The sequence below is a fragment of the Mixophyes fleayi genome, chromosome 4 (assembly GCF_038048845.1).
Source record: "Mixophyes fleayi isolate aMixFle1 chromosome 4, aMixFle1.hap1, whole genome shotgun sequence".
Classification (NCBI taxonomy): domain Eukaryota; kingdom Metazoa; phylum Chordata; class Amphibia; order Anura; family Limnodynastidae; genus Mixophyes; species Mixophyes fleayi.
The window spans coordinates 311940459-311964683 of record NC_134405.1 but is presented as its reverse complement, the minus strand read 5'-3'; the positions used below and the strand labels follow the sequence as shown (position 1 = coordinate 311964683).

General features: G+C 42.5%; 1 protein-coding gene across 5 annotated transcripts in view; it reads left to right on the top strand.

Annotated features, from left to right (window-relative positions):
- The first annotated feature begins 1260 nt into the window (after window positions 1-1260).
- The window catches only part of CAMK2A (calcium/calmodulin dependent protein kinase II alpha), a 180873-nt gene continuing 157908 nt past the window's right edge, over window positions 1261-24225 (top strand). For 2 of the 5 annotated variants that reach the window (XM_075210047.1, XM_075210045.1), the window contains exon 1: window positions 1264-1945. In XM_075210047.1, the coding sequence (XP_075066148.1) occupies window positions 1884-1945 (62 nt within the window). In that variant the 5' untranslated portion in view covers window positions 1264-1883. Of the gene's footprint in view, window positions 1946-24225 lie in introns of all 5 variants that reach the window. The other 3 variants (XM_075210049.1, XM_075210050.1, XM_075210048.1) reach the window with 3 other exon arrangements.

Below are 24225 nucleotides of genomic sequence, written 5' to 3'. Positions count from 1 at the left end.
TTTTTTCTCGCGCGGGTTACTCCTCTGTGCTGCGCTCCGCAATGGATGTTGGGTGTGATGACATCACGCCCGACATTCACTGCGAGCACCGCATGGAGGAGGAGACAAGGGAGGGAGCCGGAGTGCCAGCTGACGTGACCGCGTGACCGCAAGGTAAGTATTTTCTTTTCTTTTTTTTTGCAGGATTTTTTTTTTCCATTCACAGTGCTGCCCCCTTGCCACAACCAAAACTCCTTCTGGGCCACATTTACAAGCGTGCTGGGCCGCATGCTTTAAACAGTATCTGTAAAAAACTTATGTTTAGCATAAACAGCAGACTTAAAGGAGATGTCCACACCAAGCTCTAGTTTACTACTTCCCCGAGCTGGTAAAACAGTAAAGTTCCCAATTCTGGAACACTCAATTTCCCTGAGATACCTATAGAATAAAAAAAATGAGCAGGACCTGTCCAGAGGTCAGGGGCTCCTGAATGATTGAATGGCCAAGGATGACACTGAATGCTGCCATTTTATTTTAGTGATGTATAGAAATAATATTCAAGAGGGTACACTTCAAAAAAAGATGGTGGTTCAAATGAAGGGATATTTTGCTACACTGTCCAGCAGATGTTTTAACTCTTCAGGCTTTCTTGTCTACACCAAATGGATAGTTTAAAAGATTCTACAGCACTAAAGTTGAGGTGTAATTAATGTATGTATCTTATAAGGCTCCAGCATTAAACCAGAGGTCTATTTCATTCAAATAAAACTTTTATTATTAAAAGCTGAATAGTTGCATTTTAATATACTGCTGCTGACAAGGATGGAAAGTGTGTTGGCGCTTATAAATGCTACATGACATTTCATTCTTAACCATCATAGGGCAAAATATTCTGTTCTTTTGAACAATTAACTTAGCAGGAAAAAAAATGTTGCTTGGAAACAATTTGATACCTGTCTATTGTAAGGTATCAATCATGATTGCTATGGTTACAACATCTTGTCTTTCTAGGGACCAAGTATGAAGCTGTTGTTACCATAGCGATCTATCAGCTAGAACAGAACAGGGTCACTGTCCATGCATGTAATCAGGATAGATCTGAGATGCTATTGCCACACCGCTGTCATTTGTTTGTTTGTTCTGTTCCCTGCAATTGAGCTCTGCACTTATTTAATGTTCTCCCATATTCAGGATTTTTTTTTAAGTCAGGAACAGTGTGGGGGGCAGATGTTTGGGAAGCAGTTGCCCTGGCAACAGAGTTAGGGCGTTTCGGAGGGTGGTTGCTATGGATATGTGGATGCTGACGACGGCTGGTAAGGTTGGGAGGACAGATTGGCTTCATGCTTATCTGCAGGCTTGTCAGTCAGAGCTCCAGCCTTCCTCACCTTCAAGATAGCAGCAGGGACCCACAAGAACAAGAGTAAGCTACAGCACAAAATTATCTAGTGCCGGGAAGCCAGCAAATATAACAGGACAGAGAGGAGAGCAAGAGAAGGAACGCAGACTGAGACAAAGTCAGAATACAGGCAGATAAGACTGAAAGGTGACAGTGGGGGGAAAAGATAAAGCAAGATTTTAGGGATAGCTTAATATTTTACTGTAAACATATTTTTAAGTATACAGATAGGTGGAGCACTTGTCAAATTGAGAAAGGGGTAGGAAGAGACAAGAAGATAACCAAGAGGGTGAAAGGATTAATCAGTGACAAGAATAGAGGGGGAGAGTATAGAGAAATTTCAACAGTGAGACACATTAAAGAAGCAGAAACCATTCTTTCATATTTAGAGAGTAGATAACCACTCTCGTCCAACGTGAAGAGAATATACTTGTGCTGCCAGCTGCCTGTGACATCTCTATCCTACCACTATTGAACATCTCCAGGGTGATTGCAGCGTGATCTCGGCATGGCTACCATCACCTGCACGCGCTTCAGCGAGGAGTACCAACTGTTCGAGGAACTGGGAAAGTAAGTTATAGATTTAAATTGTCTTCCAAGGTCACATTCACAGTCACTGTGATATTCCAATGCACTGATTTAATAACATGTGAAAAGTAAGTTCTTTGGTATCTATGTGACAATGTGGAATTGAGTGACATTATATGCGGTAGATTATTTTTAATTCTTTTTTTTAATTATTTTTATTGATCATGTAAAGTTTGGGTTTGTAAGTGAGATGGGAGTCTATGCTTGTAGGGATGATTTGTGCAGCTGGATAACGATGTATAAATGAAACACGCACTCTGTAATAGAAGTAGCAACCTGAGGCTCTCCAGCTGTGGAACTAGAAGTGGCTAGCAGGAGAGGCATGCTTATACTTGTAGTTCCACATCAGCTGGAGAGCCTCAATTTAAGTTCGCTTCTCTACAATGTTTCCCCTCCAGACACAGGTCCACGATGTCAGAGAGATAGTATTTTTCAGGCTGTTGCCAGTAGTACACTCAGCTTAATGCCTGCCTTTTTAACATTTTTAGTTTTAGATTTGGGTGCTTAAATGTAGGAGAGAAAAAAAAAATGACCACCAATACGTCTCGGCATACAATGTGTGTGTATAGATCTAGGATTATTGTGGAGGTGACTATAACCCTTTATGATCTAGTAACACATTAAATGTCAGTAAATGCTTTCTGCTAATAGCCACTGGGGTCATCTTCCACAGGTTCCTTTTAGGAAATCATTAGTGGCATATGGCCGTTTCGGCGTACTGGGAATGTGCTCATTTTACAAGAATCAAGGACATCTTACACCTTCCAACTGGCACAGAGTCAGTGCTGTTATGTGCCATAAACTGCTATGTGTGACAATGCATCTGTGAATACAGACAGAGCCAGCTATCCCAAATGGAATTCAGCTTATCTTGAGCCATCATAGACTAATGACACCTAGGAATGCAGCTTAGCAAATGGCATCAGACATAACTATCTGGTATATATCATAAGACATCTCTTTGGAATAACTTTGGCTATTTGTCTACGACAATTATGCTACAATCGATTTATAAATGTGCTGCTTCTGTGACATCTGCATATGTAGGTTGATGCAGCATTGATGGATAGTATCATGTTCGCATATGGTGTATGTGTGTCGATGACTTCATATTATAATTACCCCAGTGATCAAAGAGACATCAGAAGTCTGATATTAGCTTAGTAAATTATTTTCTCACGCTTGGTAATTAATTTTCACTTATGAGGCTGTTTGGCTATATTACAGTATATGGTTTGTACAGCACCAACATACTGTGCTAATCATTTTCTATGGGTATGTGTGGTGGGATATGCAAAATACTGAGATTTGCTAATCAAGTTTTGTCTTTCTACTGGAGCCCCTCTCCCACGATGTATTTAAAGGGACAAGAATCTTGTTGTTGTTAATAGATTCACTGCCGAGGCGGTCAGATGAACGCAGGTGTTATATCTTGGCTCCAGTATGGCAGTTTTGAAATCTCCACAGCAAGTGGAGGATCATTAATTTTACCATTTTGAACCTGAGAGGCTAAACCCCCAGAGAGAGAGGTCTAAGGGGTATATTTACTAAACTGCAGGTTTGAAAAAGTGGGGATGTTGCCTATAGCAAACAATCGGATTCTAGCTTTCATTTGTTTAGTACATTCTACAAAATGACAGCTAGAATCTGATTGGTTGCTATAGGCAACATCTCCACTATTTCAAACCCGCAGTTTAGTAAATCTAGCCCTAAGACTGTATAGGCAGAAAACTGAATTTGATACACCCCCAGCTGGAATGGATGTTCCTGACAGCTTCTTCCCACCCACTGCAGTGTAATGACATCCAGCACAGAAAGGCTTAATAGGGGACCCCACGCTGCTCTCCGAAGCATCCCCAAGAGCTTTTAGAGAGCACTCAATGGTACTTTAAAAAGAAATCAGATGGACCATTTGATAGATTGAATGCAGGTTTTAAAACGATGTTTTGAAGCAACGAAAAAATGGCTTGCCAGTCAAACGTTTGAAAGTTTTGGCTCCTTTGTAAGAGTTTATTTGTTTTAAATTGGATAAAAGAGCTGCTGAAATTTGCAGCCCAGATTTCATTTGGCTGGTAGAGGAAAGAATAAAATTGTCCCAGCGTGGGTCCATTGACCAAACTATACTGCAGCCACTGTGTTGTTTATTGAACACCTATACTCTCGCCAATAACACCTGACAAAAAAGCAAATCTTTCTCTTTTTTTGCGGTGCCAAGTTCCAGATAAGGATGGCAATCTGTGCACCACTTGTGTGACTTTCTGCTTCAATATGCTGATATATGTGAAAAACATTTGCTTCCGTAAAAGGAAGTCTGGGAATTACAATGGTTAACAACATGTCTTGGAGTGCAACAGTTTTTCCACCACACTTGCAGCTTGCATAAATTTGCACTATGGGGGCTGCAGATTTTTCAGTGGTGTTATGTATCCCTTTGCGTGTTTGCGCAATTAGCATCATGTACATTACGAGGGGAGATTCCATTGCCTGCGTTGTTCCTTAGAATGCGTGAGTGCGCATCATTAACGTTAGTACGGTAATTTTAAGATGGATTTCTGCTCGCGGCTGAGTGAACTGCGAGCAAATATCAGCATGGTCATTACCGTACTAACGGTAATAATGCCAATCAATTACCGTAGTAACGGTAATGATGCGCACGCCACGTTGTTTTCAAGAAAAACTCAGGGAATTATATCTGGAACTTAGGATACAAACATTATTTCTATTGACATAGTGAAAATACACATGTACCATATATGTACAGTTTCTACTTGATCCAAAAGGGGGTTTTCGCTGGCGATAAGGCTTAAGGTTTAACACCAGCGAGAGCACCGCTATCACCGCCAGTAACCCCAGCAAGGTTTTTACCCGCTATAGCTTCCCCATGCTATCCAACAAGCATTGCGGTGGTACCGATACATATCAAGATAGCGATAACAGGAGAAATAAATTAATAGATCCTTTTTTTTTTAATAAGGTCAATGGTATCTAAATATTTTTATTTTCTTTTAAATATTTTAATATATATTTTATTATGAATGGAATTAAAAACCACTGTGCATGCGCAAATCGATTAGCTGGGTCACACATGCGCACGCCCTGAGACTTGGGAATTTTCTTGGCAATCAGTTACTGTTTATTGTCGCGTTAATTGGCTCTAAATCAATCTTCTTGCTGCATATTGATAAATAGGCCCCTAAATCTCAAATCTCTAATTTAATGCACACATATAAAAGGGAATGCCGTTTCTTTAATCCCTTATATCGACTGATAATACGATGAATTTATTGTAGTTACGTTTCCTTTTGCATTCTGGTGGGAAAAGAAAGCTATGTTAAAGGTTTTTCCTGTGTGATTAAGACTCCAGCTGTCAATATCAAGAGATTTTCACAAGATAATACTCTGGGTACTCACATCCTTCTCTCCTCCCAATTAACTACAATAGAACTTGGTATGGAGCCAGGTCCATTGTTAGTTTTACTTTTGTTCTTTGTTACTTTCTGTAAAGCAGTTGTCCTAAGGGCTCATTCACACTAGATGTTTGTAAAGCACTATATATGCAGAATAGTCAGATCACACTGACTGCATCTTTACCGCATGTAAAGCACATCTTGATTAAGGATCCTTGGTACCCGAAGCTGGGTACACACTACAGCAGTGGTTCCCAAACTTTTGCAGTTCACGGCACCCTGAGAGTCTCCAAAATTTTTTCAAGGCACCCCTCCAAAATAATTACTGAGCAGTCCTGTTTTAGAAGAAATGTAATAAGTATTTAGGTCAGGAGAGAAATACTTATTTAGTTGTATGCAAAAATGCCCCCTCTGCATCCAGACACACTGCCCCCTCTGCATCCAGTCACTCTGCCCCCTCTCACGCTGCCCCCTCTGATGCTGCCCCCTCTGCCATTTCTCACGCTGTCCCCTCTCACTGCCCTCTGTCACGCTGTCCCCCTCCTCTGTCACGCTGTCCTCCTCCTCTGCCCTCTGTCATGCTGTCCTCCACCTCCTCTGCCCTCTGTCACGCTGTACCCCTCACCTGCCCTCTGTCCCCCTCCTCTGCCCTCTGTCACACTGTCCCCCTCCTCTGTCACACTTTCCCCCTCCTCTGCCCTCTGTCACACTTCCCCCTCTGCATCCAGTCACTCTGCCCCCTCTCACGTTGCCCCCTCTGCCCTCTGTCACCTCTCACTGCCCTCTGTCATGCTGTCCCCCTCCTCTGCCCTCGGTCATGCTGTACCCCTCCTCTGCCCTCTGTCCCCCTCCTCTGCCCTCTGTCACACTGCCCCCTCTGCATCCAGGCACTCTGACCCCTTTGCCCCCAGGCACTCTGCCCCCTCTGCAGCCCTCTGTCACGCTGCCCCCCTCTGCAGCCCTCTGTCACGCTGCCCCCTCTGTCACTCTGCTGCCCGCTGCCCCCCTTTGCTGCCCGCTGACCCCCTCTGCTGCATGCTGTCCCCCTCTGCTGCCCCGCTGTCCCCCTCTGCTGCCCCGCTGTCCTCCTCTGCTGCCCCGCTGTCCTCCTCTGCTTCCCGCTGTCCTCTGTCCTCCTCTGCTTCCCGCTGTCCCTCTCTGCTGCCCGCTGTCCCCCTCTGCTGCCAGCTGTCCTCCTCTGCTGCCCGCTGTCCTCCTCTGCCCTCCTCCGCTGCCCTCTGTCCTCCTCTGCTGCCCTCTGTCCTCCTCCGCTGCCCTCTGTTCTCCTCCGCTGCCCGCTGTCCTCCTCCGCTGTCCTCCTCCGCTTCCCGCTGTCCTCCTCTGCTTCTCCCAGCCATAAAAAAAAGAAAGAGCACATAAACTTACCAATCCGCCGGGCGCCGGGACCAAGCAGCCTCCTCTCTCCCGCAGCTGTCACTGACGTCGATATTCAGTGACAGCTGCGGGAGAGAGGAGGCTGCTGGGTCCCGGCGCCCGGCAGATTGGTAAGTTTATGTGCTCTTTCTTTTTTTTTATGGCTGGCCCGCGGCACCCCAGTGACAGCGCCGCGGCACCCCTGGGAGCCGCGGCGCACAGTTTGGGAACCGCCGCACTACAGGGTTTTCGACCAATAATCGGCTGAACCAGCCGACATACGACTGCTCGTTCAAAAGTCGGGTCAGTGTGTGTAGTGACACGATGGTCGAAAGTCTGCCCAAATGGACGATTGTCGCCTCATTTGGTTGGTCGTACCGTTAAATATTTTCGTTAAAAAAATCTCGTTTCTGTTGTGTAGTGTGTATAAGTTTCCGACCGATCCACGACAGTGAGTGCGAAATTACAATCATTGCTCACGACAACATGACTGTAAAAAGTCACTAATAGAACTGCCGTTCTTCCCTTTATCATCTAAAACAAGGCTAGTGTGTATGCAGTCCATGGACCGAGCGATCGAACCATTGATCGGGTGTAAAATCGATCGGCATAAAAAGTTGGTGGATACGTATACACGAGACACATCTTAAACGATTATCGAAAGACCAACTTGGTCGGGCAGCGACTTTTAACAGCCATACAATCATGTTAAAAGACTTGGATTTCGTACACACTGAAACGACATATGTAGTCCCTGTAGCGATATCCCCAAGAAATTGAAATAATGGGTCGAGCATGTTCGTTAGGAACCACCCAGAAACCACGTGGGAGACATACAGGCATCATAAATTTACATACACACGCCCCCAAAGCAGTCGCAGCTCAAAGAACTATCGGCAGTTGATCATGGATCGATCAGGATTTTATATACATTACATGATCGTACGATGATTGGAACGAGATTATTAAACAGTACAACCAACCAAATGAACCGACATTTGGCACTTTGGAGCTACTTTTGACCATTGTGTATTCACACACACTAAGCCGACATCCAAATGAATGTTAGCTGTTTTGCACTGTGATTGGACGAAAAGCTCCAATGTGTACCTAGCCTAATATCAGTTTCTTAATTCTTAAATAGTAGTACTGCAATCATGAGGCCTAAACAAAAAGTCATTATTAGCAATGAACAGCATTGTGGATCCTCACACTGTGATATAAGAAAAGGTGTATCTGGCAAAGCAGTAATGACACTTTGTAATGCCATAATAAAATAAAATAAAAAAATTATAAGTTTCAATTTCATGACACTCTACAAATCGATGGGAAGAGCATGTCTATAGGATGAATTTAGAAACTGATGCCATGGGGTAAATGTAGCAAATGTTTGATTCTGCCAAATCGCTGCATACCACCTATGCAGTGAATCATTGTCACCTGAATCTGCTCTATACATTGGGGCTGAAAGGGAGCAAGTAGTTGAATCCCAAACTGCTATACATAACATAGGCAAACCGAGGGGGGCTTCCTAGTGCCTGGAAATCCCCCTCCAAGCCTGGGGAACTGTATACTTGAGGTGGCTGGACCCTGCCCCCGCTTTACACAGCTCTGCTTGAAAAGGGAGAGCTGCGTGCACCTAACAGTAGTGCACGTAGCATTGCCCATGTATATTATGGGAATATAAGCCCATTGGTACTGCAATATTACCAAGTTCACACATTCAGCAGTAAAAGTCGAGTGGTACTGCAATATTACAAAGTTCATACATTCAGCAGTATCAGTCCAGTGGTGTTGTGTGCTGTGCTCTGTCAATTTTGAGTTCAGTGGTGCTGCTGGGTCCTGTGCTGTGTCCTGTTCAGTCCAGTGGTGCTGTGTCCTGTGCTTCTAAGGGCATAGTTATTTCCCCATTATTCCCAAGTGTTTAAAAAATTAAAAAAAAGTTATAAAAAAAATACAAAAAAATAATTTAAAAAAAAATTAATTACAACAAAATTTGCAAAACCAATCCTGCAGTATAACCCCATTGGTACTGCAATATTACCAAGTTCACTGATTCAGCAGTATAAGTCCAATGGTACTGCTATTACAAAGTTCACTGATTCAGCAGTATAAGTCCAGTGGTGCTGTTATATTACAAAGTTCACTGATTCAGCAGTATAAGTCCAGTGGTACTGATATATTACAAAGTTCATTGATTCAGCAGTATAAGTCCAGGGGTACTGCAATTACAAAGTTCACTGATTCAGCAGTATAAGTCCAGTGGTACTGATATATTACAAAGTTCACTGATTCAGCAGTATAAGTCCAGTGGTACTGCTATTACAAAGTTCACTGATTCAGCAGTATAAGTCCAGTGGTACTGCTATTACAAAGTTCACTGATTCAGCAGTATAAGTCTAGTGGTACTGATATATTACCAAGTTCACTGATTCAGCAGTATAAGTCCAGTGGTACTGATATATTACAAAGTTCACTGATTCAGCAGTATAAGTCCAGTGGTACTGCTATTACAAAGTTCACTGATTCAGCAGTATAAGTCCAGTGGTACTGCTATTACAAAGTTCACTGATTCAGCAGTATAAGTCCAGTGGTACTCTCCTGTGCCGCATATAATTCTTAAAGGCTTTGCCGAGTGTGTGTGGCTTAGGGGTACGCTCTCTTGTGCTACATATAATGGAAAACCAAAATTTGGAGTATAAAGTAGGGAAAGATCAAGACCCACTTCCTCCTAATGCTGAAGCTGCTGCCACTAGTCATGACATAGACAATGAAATGCCATCAACGTCGTCTGGCAAGCCCTATGCCCAATCTCCTAGTACAGGGCATGTAAAATCCAAAAAGTCCAAGTTCTCAAAAAATAGCAAAAAGAGAAACTTAAAATCATCTGAGGAGAAACGTAAAGTTGGCAATATGCCATTTACGACACGTAGTGGCAAGGAACGGCTTAGGCCCTGGCACGTGTTCATGACTAGTGGTCCATCTTCACCCAAGGATCTAAGTCCTCCTCCCCCCCCCTACAAAAAATTTAAGAGAGTTATGCTGTCAGCAACAACAACAAAACAGCAAAGAACTCTGCCTTCTAAACAGATGACATCACAAATCCCCAAGGCGAGTCCAAGGGTGTTGGTGGTTGTGAAGCCTGACCTTCCCATCACTGTACGGGAAGAGGTGACTCCATCCAGCATTTGCAGCACGCCCTCTGCATATGCTGGAAGGATCACCCACAGTCCAGTTACAGATTTGGCTAATGAAGGTGTGAATATTGTACACCGGGAGGAGGATATTGATGTAGCTGGCACTGAGGAGGATGTTGATGATTATGATGCAGACAGACACCAAATGGCCTTTCTCAATTTCTATTTCTATTCTAGATTATATAACGGCTGAATAGTTTTCTATTTTACTCCTAGTGGAGAGGGGATCTGATGCAGACAGATATCAAACAGCCTTTGTCCATTTCTTTGTATATTTGAATCTCTAGTTCTACAGTCTATGCAGGCTGCTTTATTTATATTCAACTACAAGTGTAGGGCGGGGTGGGGGGGGGGGGGGCATAGATAGCCACCAAAGTAACGTGGTCCATTTAATTTCACTTTCTAGCTCCACAGTCTGTGCAGCCTGCTTTTTTTTATCTTCAAAGAATTTACAAGCCTTACAATCTAAATTAACTAGAGGTAGTGACGTGCTAGAACTCCACCCTCTATATGCTGCAGAGGATGGAGGAGCATCAAAAGGCCATTCAAGCCTACATAGCAACCTACGACATAGGAAAAGGAGTGGGGATGCGCCTGAGTCAAGCGCACCGGAGAATGATTTCCGTGTTGTGCAAGGTTCTGCAGCCATTTGAACTTGCCACACGAGAAGTCAGTTCCGACACTGCCAGCTTGAGTCAGGTGATTCCCCTAATCAGGCTTTTGCAGAAGCAGCTGGAGAAAGTGAGGGGGGAGCTGGTAAACCATTGCGATTCCACCAAGCATGTAGCTCTTGTGGATGAAGCCCTTCGTACGTTTTGCCAGGATCTGAGGGTGGTCAGTCTTTTAAAGTCAGAGGAATACATTCTGCCCACCGTTCTCGATCCTCGGTTTAAAGCGTATGTTGTGTCTCTGTTTCCGGCGGACACAAGTCTACAGCGGTGCAAAGAGATTGTCCTCTGAAGAGGACCGTGACATGCCACCAGCTCCACCTTCATTTTCATCACTGTTTGTGCAGTTCCAAAAAAGAGGAACTGCCATTTCTATTGCTACCCTCTTTCTTTCTCTATTTAAAAAAAAATAAATAACTGCCATTTCTAGGACTACATTCTTTCTTTCTATATTTAAAAAAAACAAAAAACTGCCATTTCTAGTACTACCTTCTTTCTTTCTCTATTTAAAAGAAACTAAATAACTGCCATTTCTAGTACTACCTTCTTTCTTTCTCTATTTAAAAGAAACTAAAGAACTGCCATTTCTAGTACTACCTTCTTTCTTTCTCTATTTAAAAGAAACTAAAGAACTGCCATTTCTAGTACTACCTTCTTTCTTTCTATATTTAAAACAAAAACAAAAACTGTCATTTATATAACTACGTTAATTGTTTGTGCAGTCACAAAAAAGAGGAACTGCGCCCTTAACTGCTATGTTGGTTTTAGACGTCCATCCGGTGTCCGCCATCTGTTCCCTGGAATTCCGACCAGTTGAGGGTGTATTTATTATATTGTGGCCCCGGTATCAAATTGGGTACCGGGCCACCCCACTACGCAGTCCAGATACTTGTTTGGTGGAATTCTGACCAGTTGAGGGTGTATTAATTATATTGTGGCCCCGGTATCAAATTGGGTACCGGGGCCACCCCACTACGCAGTCCAGAATTTTTTTTGGGGGAATTCAGACCCGTGGAGGGTTTTTTATTAATTATATTGTGGTGACCACTCCTCTACGCAGTCCAGGTACATTTTTTGGTGCGATTCAGACCAGTTGATGGTTTTCTTATTATATTGTGGAGACCACTCCTCTACGCAGTCCAGATACATTTATTGGTGCGAATCATACAAGTTCAGGGTTTTAAATTATATTGTGGTGACCACTCCTCTATGCAGTCCAGGTACATTTTTTGGTGCGATTCATACCAGTTGATGGTTTTCTTATTATATTGTGGTGACCACTCCTCTACGCAGTCCAGATACATTTATTGGTGCGAATCATACAAGTTCAGGGTTTTAAATTATATTGTGGTGACCACTCCTCTATGCAGTCCAGGTACATTTTTTGGTGCGATTCAGACCAGTTGATGGTTTTCTTATTATATTGTGGTGACCACTCCTCTACGCAGTCCAGATACATTTATTGGCGCGAATCATACAAGTTCAGGGTTTTTAAATTATATTGTGGTGACCACTCCTCTACGCAGTCCAGATACATTTATTGGTGCGAATCATACAAGTTCAGGGTTTTAAATTATATTGTGGTGACCACTCCTCTATGCAGTCCAGGTACATTTTTTGGTGCGATTCATACCAGTTGATGGTTTTCTTATTATATTGTGGGGACCACTCCACTACGCAGTCCAGAAAGATACCTCGTTGCAACGTTTTGGACTAATAACAATATTGTGAGGTGTTCAGAATACACTGTAAATTTGTGGAAATGATTGTTATTGAATGTTATTGAGGTTAATAATAGCGTAGGAGTGAAAATAAGCCCAAAAACTTGATTTTTGAACTTTTTATGCTTTTTTAAAAAAAAATCAGAATCCAAAACCTTAAATCCGAACCAAAACCTTTCGGCAGGTGTTTTATGAAACAAATCCGAACCCAAAACATCGAGAAAATCCGAATCCAAATCACAAAACACGGGACACCAAAAGTCGCCGGTGCACATCCCTATTAAATACCACTTTGTATTTCCCCACTTTGTCTGATACACCTCTTCATATAAAGAAGTGGAAGTTGCTCAATCAATTTATAGGCTATAGCAGGTGCTTGAAAGGGTGGGGAACAACATGTTGGTATCAGTAGCTGAGGGGGAGTGCTGACATTGGATTGCTATTTGGAGGCTTCTGGGGTACCTCTTTGGTAAGTTAGCTCTCAATTTAAAAACACATATGTATGGCCCAAATATATGGGACTCTCATTGTTTACAGTTAGGACCATCCTATTAGCAAAAGCACCGTGGAGTGGCGGGTGGTTTTAACATACATTTGCAAATGTGTGCAACTAAGACTTGCATTTTTATCTACAGTAGAAATGGCAGATCTGTTGCTGGCTACAGCAGTGTGCTGGGGGATCTCTCTGTGTGTTTACACCTCTTCATATCTCAGGGGCAAACGCAGGATTTTTAAGGGGGGGTTTCTCACCCCCCCAAAAAAATATATAGAGAGAGAGAGCTGTTGCGCATGCAGCCGCGCATGCGCAGCAGCTCCATTTTGGCGATGCTGTACTGTACAGCAGCCGTGGCGCTGTCAAAGAAGCGTCCGCGGCAGTGCTGTATTGCAGTACAATACAGACACTTCTGTGACAGCGCCGCAGCTGCTGTACAGTACAGTGCTGCTGTGTAGGGGCAATGTTTAGTGCCCATTCGTTCGGGGAGGGGAGGAGTTTCTGGAGAACCAGAAATTCCCCCTGTGTGCGCCCCTGTATCTTCCAGGGTAAAGGTCTATTATGCTATTGAATGCCTTCCAGAAGTACAGGCTATGCCATATCTCCTAACATTTGAATTTGGACAACGGGACAGCTCTTCAGAAGGGAGGTATTATCATGTTATGACATGGCATATCCCTCTGGAGCGTGCCTAATGTTTTAGTAGTGCTAGAACGCCACCAATTCCTGTCCATAGCCTTAAAAATGGCCCAGCATTGGTGCATATGCTCAACCACGGGAACACTGATCAATCACTAGAATTCTTTAATTCTTTAGGAGTAAGCTACATATACTTATCACCAGTTTTAACACTGAACTTTTTGAAATTTAAGTTCTATCAGTTAACTGGTTATCTGTCAAATTTACCATCACTTTTTACGTATATGGAAGACATTTTTCTATCAGATGTTCAAACAAAAATAAACTTCCTTTGTCAATATGGCACATTTCTGTTGACTTCTGGGAAGTTGTGAGGTATGCCCCCTCTTACCATGGTGAGACGGTGCCACACACGCCTGTCTCTGAGTTATATCAACAGTATGTTCAGGGGAGTGGAGTGATATTGGCAGTGAAGTAGCACCTCAGAAGTGCTAGGAATGCCCTGGGGGTGTGACCACACCCCTATAGTAGAGTGACCACGGCCCCCAGGAAGCCAATTTTGGGAGGTATGCAAGCGTTCTTATTATAATCATTACTGAGCACATATGTCTTCTTAAAGTAACATTGGAGAAGGAGACTTTTGAAGCAATGTGGCTGTGGTCTGCTTGTACCTGTCATTTACATACTTACTGTACATTAAACAGATGTCTGAACAGGCAGCACACGACTAAACATATGTTTATATTTTCTGGGTTAAAACTGTTCTACTGGTAATCATGCAGAAAAGTTGGTATTGCCCATAGCAAACAATCCGATATCTGCTTTTATTCTGTAAACAGTACTAGCAAAAAAACCAATGTGATTTTCTACACAGCTACCTTCTTCATAAATGTCCCACTGTATTTATTGCATTGCAAATACGCACAGGCTGCTACTTGTTTCTATGCACTGAACAGTCTTTGTTCTATCTTTATTTGTGCTTCTTTGTCAGACATCCATAAATCAGCAACTTCTAGGAATGGCTCTATATATACTACACCAGGCTAAAGGAGCTCTTTAAAGTTCAACTACCTATCCTATAATCTACAGATTACAGTCATAGCAAAAAGTTTTGAGAATGACACAAGTATTGGTTTTCATAAAGTTTGCTGCTTCAGTGTTTTTAGACCTTTTTGTCAGATGTTGCTATGTTATACTGAAGTGAAATTACAAGCATTTCATAAGTGTCAAAGGCTTTTATTGACAATTACATTAAGTTTATGCAAAGAGTCAATATTTGCAGTGTTGACCCTTCTCTTTGAAGACCTCTGCAATTCGCCCTGGCATGCTGTCAATCTACTTCTGGGCCACATACTGACTGATGGCCGCCCATTCTTGCCTAATCAATGCTTGGAGTTTGTCAGAATTTTTGGGGTTTTGTTTGTCCAACCGCCTCTTGAGGATTCACCACAAGTTCTCAATGGGATTAAGGTCTGGGGAGTTTCCTGGCCATGGACCCTAAATTTCGATGTTTTGATCCCTGAGCCACTTAGTTAACACCTTTGTCTTGTGGCAAGATGCTCCATCATACTGGAAAAGGCATTGTTCATCACCAAACTGTTCTTGGATGGTTGGGAGAAGTTGCTCTTGAAGTTTGTTTTGGCTTTTGGAGGATGTTTTGGTACCATTCTTTATTTATGGCTGTATTCTTAGGCAAAATTGTGAGTGAGCTCGCTCCCTTGGCTGAGAAGCAATCCCACACATAAATGGTCTCAGGATGCTTTACTGTTGGCATAACACAGGACTGATGGTAGCGCTCACCTTTCCTTCCCCGGGCAAGCATTTTACCAGATGCCCCAAACAATCTGAAAGGGGGTTCAGTGAAAATTACTTTTCCCCAGTCCTCAGCAGTCATGTACCTTTTGCAGAAGATCAGTCTGTCCCTGATATTTTTCCTGACACCAGGCCATCCTGTACGTGCAGATGCACTCACACCTGCCTCCTTCCATTCCTGAGCAAGCTCTGTACTGGTGGTGCCCCGATCCCGCAGCTGAATCAACTTTAAGAGACAGTCCTGGCGCTTGCTGGACATTCTTGGGCGCCCTGAAACCTTCTTCACAACTATTGAACTCCATTAAGTTCTTGATGATCCAAAAAATGGTTGATTTAGGTGCAATCTTACGAGCAGCAATGTCCTTGCCTGTGAAGCCCGATTTGTGCAAAGCAATGATGACTGCACCTGTTTCCTTGCAGGTAACCATGGTTAACAGAGGAAGAACAATGATTTCAAGCACCACTCTCCTTTTAAAGCTTCCAATCTGTTATTCTAACTCAATCAGCATGACAGAGTGATCTCCAGCCTTGTCCTGGTCAACACGCTCACCTGCGTTAACGAAAGAATCACTGACCTGATGTCAGCTGGTCCTTTTGTGGTAGGGCTGAAATGCAGTGGAAATTGTTGTTTTTGGGATAAAGTTCATTTTCATGGCAAAGAGGGACTTTGAAATTAATTGAAATTCATCTGATCACTCTTCATAACATTCTGGAGTATATGCAAATTGCCATCATAAAAACTGAAGCAGCAGACTGTGAAAAATAATATTTGTGTCATTTTCAAAACTTTTGGCTATGACTGTTCAGAAACTGTGTAAGGACAAACAAGATAGCAATAAAATATAATGATAATTGACATTCAATTATATTCATCTACTTCCTTTGAACTAAAGCTTCTGTTATGTTTATTATTCTGCATTGTGAGCTATGGTTACACTCTTACCATTTTCTGGGTTTTAGAAGTCTACACGATAAACCTCTGCAGACTCTTGACCTGTGGCAGTGATGTTATCAGCTTGTGCTGCTTAATGGAATAAACTTGGATCAAATTTGAAATATGTCCTTCATATTGTCCTCTTTGATACTGTCCTGATGCTTCTAGTTGTTTTCACTTATATCAGAATTATTCTCATGTTAATTCCAGAGTACCAAGACCTAATGGTGCCATAGGTAGATACTGGATACAGGCCCTTTCCTCTCCGATCCATTCCTGCAAAAATACACACACACACAAACACCTTCTTGCTTTTTAACTTTGGTTTTATTGTCAGGATGGTCAATTAAATTGACAGCATAGAGTTCCACAAACTTTCTTATGACCCTAACGTTAAATAGACAGAGACCAACTTCCTAGCCACCGGTCACTATCTAGCATCAGTCACAACTGAGCAATGAAACAGACAGGTTTAAATAGTTTACACTCCTTTCATAACCCTAACTTGATGAACAGATGATACTCCCACCTTGCCTTTAAAAGGCAGTTCTTTGCTGGTGCTTTGCTTGATTACAGGCTGTCAGGCTGGGGCTTGCTGTGGAAAAGATGTTTTTTTAAACCACTAAAATGGAAGTTAAGCCAGACTCTTTATTATTATTTTGTCACATATATGTCCTCCATCTGTATCTTGTTTACTTAGGTGCACTATTGTAGAAATGTGTAACTCTGTTTGCAGCCTTTCTCTGCAGATTGACAGCTAAATACATGTCTCCTCTTTTAGGATCCTGTGGAAAACACCTCCCTTTGTCACAATATGTATACAGTATATGCATATTTAGAGTATATGTATATATAAAATATTATTATTATTATCATAGATTTGTAAGGTGCCACAGTGCTCCAAAGAGCTATACAGTAGGGAAAATAGGACATACATAAAACAGGGACATACAAAGTAAATAAAATAAATGTAGACATAAAATAAATGGTATTAAGTGTCCTGCTCATTAGAGAGCTTATATTCTTAGTGGAAGAGGGCACAGCTGAAAAAGGTGGAGTGAGTGTGGCTCAGAGTGGGCAAAGTGGGACAGTTGTGAGGGTGCATTAGTGTGAGCAAGCTCTTAAAAGCTCTAAAAAAGATGGGTTTTTAGAGAACATCTGAAGATTTGAAGGCTGAGCAGGAGTGATAAGTGATTACCAGAGATGAGACAAGGCGCAGGTCAGAGGTAGATCTAAGCAGGAGGGAGAGTATTTTGATATGAGATTTGAGATGAATGAATGGTTGGTGTTATTGAGGGTTTTGTAGGTAAGGGTGAGTAATTTGAATTGGATTCTGGAGGACACAAAGAGCCAGTGTAGGGCTTTGCAAAGTGGTGTAGCAGATGTGGAGCATTGAGAGAGGAAGATCAGTCTTGCAGCAGCATTTGGGATGGATTGAAGTGTGGATATATGGGTGTCGGGAATGCCAGATATCAGGAGGTTGCAGTAATCAAGACGGGAGATAATGAGAGAATGGATAAGATTATTGGTAACACGTTGGGTAAGAGAAGGGCGTATTCTGGCATTATTTCTAAGGTTGAGTCGACAGGACTGGGAGAAAGTCTGGATGTGAGGAATAAAGCAGAGGGTGGAGTCCAGTGTGACACCAAGACAGTGGGCTTTGGAGACTGAGGACATTGTGGTGTTATTGACAGTGAGGGGAATTTGAGGGGAGGAGGTGGCTCTGGTAGGAGGGAAAATGATAAGTTCTGTTTTGGACATGTTAAGCTTTAGGTAGCATTGGGACGTCCATATGGAGATAGCAGAAAAATAGTTGGTTGTGAAGATGAAGGTGAGTAGAGTGGCGGGAGTGCGTGGAATTCTGTATGAGGAAATATCTTGTTGAATGGTGTCAATTTTGTCTTTCAAGTAGGTGGCAAAATCATGTGCTGTGAGGGAGGAAGGTGGAGTAGGTGCAGGTGGGCTGAGTATTGAGTTGAAGATGGCAAAGAGGCAACGCGGGTTCAAAGACTGGGTGGATATTAGAGATTTGAAGTATGTTTGTTTAGCAATTGAAAGGGCAGTGTTGTAAAATGAGATGATAAATTTATAGTGGAGGTAATTGGGATAGGAACGAGAGTTCCTCCAGTGGTGCAGTACAGTGCGAGGGCACTGTTGCAGGTAGTGGGTCAGTATGTGGTAGCTAGAGCTGCATTGTCTAGGGCTAAAGTGAGTGTTGTGTTTTAGAAAGAGACAGCCTGATTAGGGTAGGCCAATTGTGTCATAGGAGAAAGTAGTTGTTTTAGTGAAAATGAGAAGTGGATTGGGTTAAGAGTACTTGCGTATCCCTGTGTATGTGTGATTTTGGATGCAGAGGTAGGGAATGAGTTAAGGAGAGGCTGAAGGACACAAGGTTGTGGTTAGAGAGTGGAGAAACTAGAGATGGAGCAGTAGCGGGAGATAACAAGTCACACTGGGTGGGAGATGAGGTCCATTGGGAGAGACCAAAGGAGGAAGTAAGTGAAAGAAGATTAGTGGCAGAAGAGACAGGGGGATTATCAATGGAAATGTTGAAATTGCCTAGTATGAGAGTAGGCAGATCAAACGACAGAAAAAAGGGTGAGCCAGGCCACAAAGTTGTCAAGAAATTGGGAAACTGAACTGAGGGGCAGTATTAAGAAGAAGGCAGCTTATTGGTGGCTGGTCCTGGAGAAGCAGCCAGCTACTTTCCCAGTGGAATTCCAAACATGGGAAGCAGCACAGGAGAAATCTTGTAGGCAGGAGTGATATGTGATTACCAGAGATGAGACAAGCTGCAGGTCAGAAGTAGATCTCGGCAGCAGAGAAAGTATTTTGATATGAGATTTGAGAGGTATGGAGTGGTGGTACAGCAATAGCAGAGTCGGCCCACTTTAGGACAAGACCACCCTTGATAATCCTGGGTTATGCAAGGCGCCACATACAATTACAATTCTAGTGGCCTATCCAAAACAAGTGAGGGCCTCAGTTGATTATTTAAAAAAAATACCCAAAACACTGCTGTTGGAAGTCAGAGCTTAGGTCACCAGGTGATCCTGCCCTAGTTATTTCCTGTTTTAGCATTCTACCAAATAGAATAATATACCACATGTATAATTGCCTTGGTCCCATCTGGCGTTATCAGCTGACACAGAGGTTTGAACCTATCCCATCATAACCCTACTCCTGCCTCTACCTTATCCTCCTGGAATCTGTTCCTCCCTGTACTACCAATTGCCAGTATCTGCAAGTGAAACTACAGCACAGTGTTAAATGTATCACAAATTATTAGTCATGTTTAGTTTTGTTTTTGTTTTTTTTTTAAAAAAAGCGCAATTTATTATAAAATGTTACAATCAATTTCATCAATATCCATATTTTGACATTAGTTGTAATTGTTGCCATTCTAGAAAGCTGATATTAAGACCAGCACTACAACCAGTAAATCCCAAATGAATTGCAGCGCTATTTTATGGTATTTTATTTTATGACAGTCTTATATTATTTAGTATATAATTATTAGTCACCATTCCTATACCAGTTAGCCATAGGTTTTTAGAGCTGCAATTCATTTTGTGGTGTTTCTCTTTCAGGTGGTTTGCAGCCACCTTGTTTTTTGCAGCCGCTTGACTCTTTGGCTATACAAGAGAAGTGATTATATTTATTTTTTTAGGGCGTCATTATCAAAAGTTTTTTTCCCCTTTTTTTTTTTTTAAACCACTACAACCAGTGCCACGGTTTGAATAAAAAAGTACCGGTTGTGCAAACGTAGGGGTATATTTACTAAACTGCAGCTTTGACAAAGTGGAGATGTTGCCTATAGCAACCTATCGGATTCTAGTTATCATTTTGTAGAAGGTAATAGATAAATGATAACTAGAATCTGATTGGTTGCTATAGGCAACATCTCCATTTTGTCAAAGCCGCAGTTTAGTAAATCTAGCCCGTAATGTGACACTTGTATGTTATTCAGAAATCAAGCACTTGGAAACCCACCTCTAGAAATCCTGTATTTGACCCTGCTGGCAATAGCCTGGCATCTTTATTGAAGATCTTTTTCCTGGTGTCTTTAGCTCCTCTTTCTTATATATTGCAAAAGGACTCTCTCTCTGGCAGTAAATATTCTGGTATTATTAGCAACCAACGATTGAAACCTTCTGTCATTAGCAATTGAGTTGCAATTACTGGGTTTCCGTAGTTTGGAAATCATAGCTCTGGATCATCTCTCACTTTTTCGCACTATATGAGAATGCTCTTGACAATTCTTACATATCTCTATGCCATATCGTATGATTGCAAGAATTATGGACTACAGGCTGCAAGATTGATCCCCCATTTCATTGTGTTCACTCTTAAAATACATACAGAGGTCCATTGTCTGTAATCAACTCCTCACACAATCCATGTTTTCCCATTATTGCTTTAGGATTGTGATATCACTGTGCCTGCTGTCAGTCGTAGTGGCTTGGCAGTTTCAAAATACCCACTTTAGAAATCCCCTTAAATTAAGAAGGTCTCCTCGTTCCATGTGAACAGGTCTAATTGCAAAACTTGCCATACCATTCTCAGATTGCTCCAACTATAATATTTATCTTTTGATCTGCTTCACATGTATTGACAATTTGTTATAACTTATAAACTTCTCAATGTCTTCATTTGTTTGTGACCAGAACACTACAGTGCTGGTAAATCTCTTGGTCGACACAGTTTTCAGGTGACCATGCGGCATACGTGGCAATATTTCACTGTGTCGCCACTCAGGTATCACCTGCCACCTATAAGTATTTGCCACTGACAACAAATTCCGCAGGTGTCAATGGTACTTGATTATGGATCCACATTACTTTCCATGGCATGTTGCTGTATCCATCACACAATGTCTGTATTGTAGCACTTTAACCTCAGTTGTTGCCTTTTGTATGGGTTCCACTTGGCATTTGCCACTGGAAAGTGTTCTATAATGCCACTGATTCCTCCAGATCTGGCTCTTCCTGCACTGGGTGGGGATGCCCTGTATAATTTGTCTGCCATTGGGATGTTTTTACCTGGTTTTTTTTTATTACGCTGATAAGTTAGATTTTTGTAATCTTAAATTTTTTTACAAATATGGTTGAGCCATGACAAAGGCTTTTTTGAAGTATGCGTTCCAATGGCTTGTGGTTTGTTTCAACTATTGTTCATCTTCATCTTCCTGAGTGAGCACTGCCTCGAGTCCGGTTTGTTACCAGAGATGAAAATGAATTTACTTGAATCCCAGCACCTTTTTGATATCAAAAAAACGTAGTATGGTTCCTGTCTGCTTGATTATGAGTTCTTTAACTTTGCACAGACAAAAATTTGAACTTTCGGGTTTATGGGTGAGGGCATTTCAGCACTCCTATTTGCATTTTGGCAGGATGAAAGGGTTTAGTTATCACTAAGTCCATTTCTCTGGCTAGAAGGCTGACTTTCCTTTATCGCCACTACTTACCTGAACAGCTATCACTTGGGCAGCTGAGCGATGCTTAAAGGTTTTAAAGCTAGTGGAAAGTCTAATTGTATGAGGAAGGGAATTACATGGAGTTGATCTTGTAGTTAAGCCCTGTAAGTCCTAAAAAAAAAAAAAGGAGCAAATAGTGAATAAGCAGATATTTGGCTGAGCGGAGGGCTAGAGTTGGAAGGCAGACTGAAACAAGTGAAGAGGTTTAGCTGTAGGTCTAGTTTTGGTAATGACTTTGTTTGTTAATAGGAATGTTTTATATTGGATTTGGTAACCAATGTAGGGTCTGTCCGAGTGGAACTGCAGTAGAAGAATGTTTGAGTAAATTGACCTAGTTACAATAGACAATACAGGAGTACATGAGTGCATGAATTGAGGGTTTTGCCATATCCAATAGAAGATATGTCTGTACTCTGTTAGATTTTTGTAACAGATTGATTTGAGGAACAAATATCAGTTGTGAGTCCAGAATGGCATTATGGCAGTGACCCTGAGGGGTAGGGTTTACAGCTGTGTTGGGAAGAGAAATAGATAATCCATGTAGGTAGCTTCTGCTAACCGGTGGGAAGATTTTATTATGTTATGTACTTTTTTTTTTTTTTTAAACTCTTTATTTGTAGAGGAAACAACAGGAACAGTACAGATAATATTTTGGACAAGAAAAATATTAATAATCAAAGTGTTTCCTCTGAGTTTTATACTTTTATATCGGTGGGGGAAAGAGAAGGGAAGGGAGGGTGGGGGGTAGAAAGGCACAAATATTGTCAACAATATAACTAATAAACCAATAGGCACGCAAACTTGGAACATTGCTAGGAAAAGCTAGGGCACACAGTTACAATGACTGCACGAGAGAGGGGTAGCATACAGACATTACTCACCATCTGCGCACCAATTCCAGCCTGGGGGGTCCAGAGGCGGCCCAAGAGCTATGTTCCATCTGCAGGAGGAGGAGCCGTACTGGAAAGGCAGCTACGGCTTTCTAGAAAGTACCACGGGGCCCACACCTTATCAAAGTTATATGATTTATCATGAAGGTAGCACGTTATACTTTCCATGCTTGCGACATGTCCTATGTACGACCGTAACTCCTGCATAGAGGGAGCCCTAGGGTCTTTCCAGTGCTTTGCTATTAGGGATTTAGCGGCTGCCAGAAAATGAGAGATAAGCTTGTTAGAGGGCGCGCTCTCATCAGGTATAGGGCGAGAGAGAAGGAATGACCAGGGATCCTTACTTATCTGTTGTTCTGACACAGAGTTTATAAGTGTAAGAACCATGTTCCAGAAAGGAACTATGCGAGGGCAGGTCCACCATATGTGTAGCATCGTACCTCTCTGGCCACATTCCCGCCAGCAGCTCGGAGTGGCCGTAGGAAACATTCGAGACAACTTATCAGGAGTATAGTACCACCTATAGTACACTTTATAGGCAGTTTCCTTAATTAATGTAGAGATCGAGCTCTTGGCAATCCCCTCCCTGACCTCCTCCCAGCATAAGTCGTCTGGAGGAGGACCCAAGTCATTTTCCCATTCCCGCTCATGTCGGCCTGGAGTATCAAAGGTATAATCTATGAGCCAATTATAGATCTGGGAGATCATCCCCTTAGTGAGAGGTGAATGTAAACACATGTACTCGAAGGAGGTCGGGGCCCGAAGAGCCTCCTGGGGGGGCAAAGACATGGCGTAGTGTCGGACCTGGAAGTACTCAAAAAAGAGCGGACATAACGGTTCAAATTTATGATGAAGTTCAGACATAGAAGCCCAAGTTTGATTAACCACCAAGTCCGAGACCACCCGTAATCCCGCCTTTATCCAGTTTTTAAATTGTTGGGTTGAGTTGCCAGGAGGGAAGTGTGGGTTGCCCCAAAGGGGAGTCAGAGGTGAAATAGGGGAGGACAATTTATATTTGACCCGACATGAGTCCCAGAGGGATAAGCAGAATTTAAGAGATTGGAGAGAGGAAGCTGCTGGTGGCCTATCTATATTAGCCAAACCCCAGAGTGATGCCATGGAGGGGACCCCAACATAGTGGGTCTCCAGGTCCACCCAGGCTATGGACTGATAAGGCGCATAAGTTACCGCCACCTGGGTCAAGTGGGATGCCAAATAATACAATTTAATGTCTGGAAATCCCCTGCCTCCTCGGGCCCTGGGCTTCTTAAGCACTGCTATCGAAATTCTAGGGGGCTTGGCACGCCATATAAACTTTAGAAAGGAGGAATGCAAATCCCTAAACACAGAGTCGGGAACCCTCACTGGAAGAGTCTGGAAAAGATACAGAAGCTTAGGGACCAAGTTCATCTTAATAGCAATAATCCTCCCCAGCCACGATATGATGTAGCTCTTCCAAGTCTCTAAGTCCTGTTTGATTTTTGACAGAAGGGGGGGGAAATTTTCCCGATACAATTTCTCATAGGATGAGGTGATATAAACTCCAAGATATTTGATCTTATTGACCTGCCAGCGTAGTGCAAAATTAGTCTGTAAACTGGACCTAAGGGAAGGGGAAGCATGGAGGAGCATGGCCTCGGATTTAACAAAA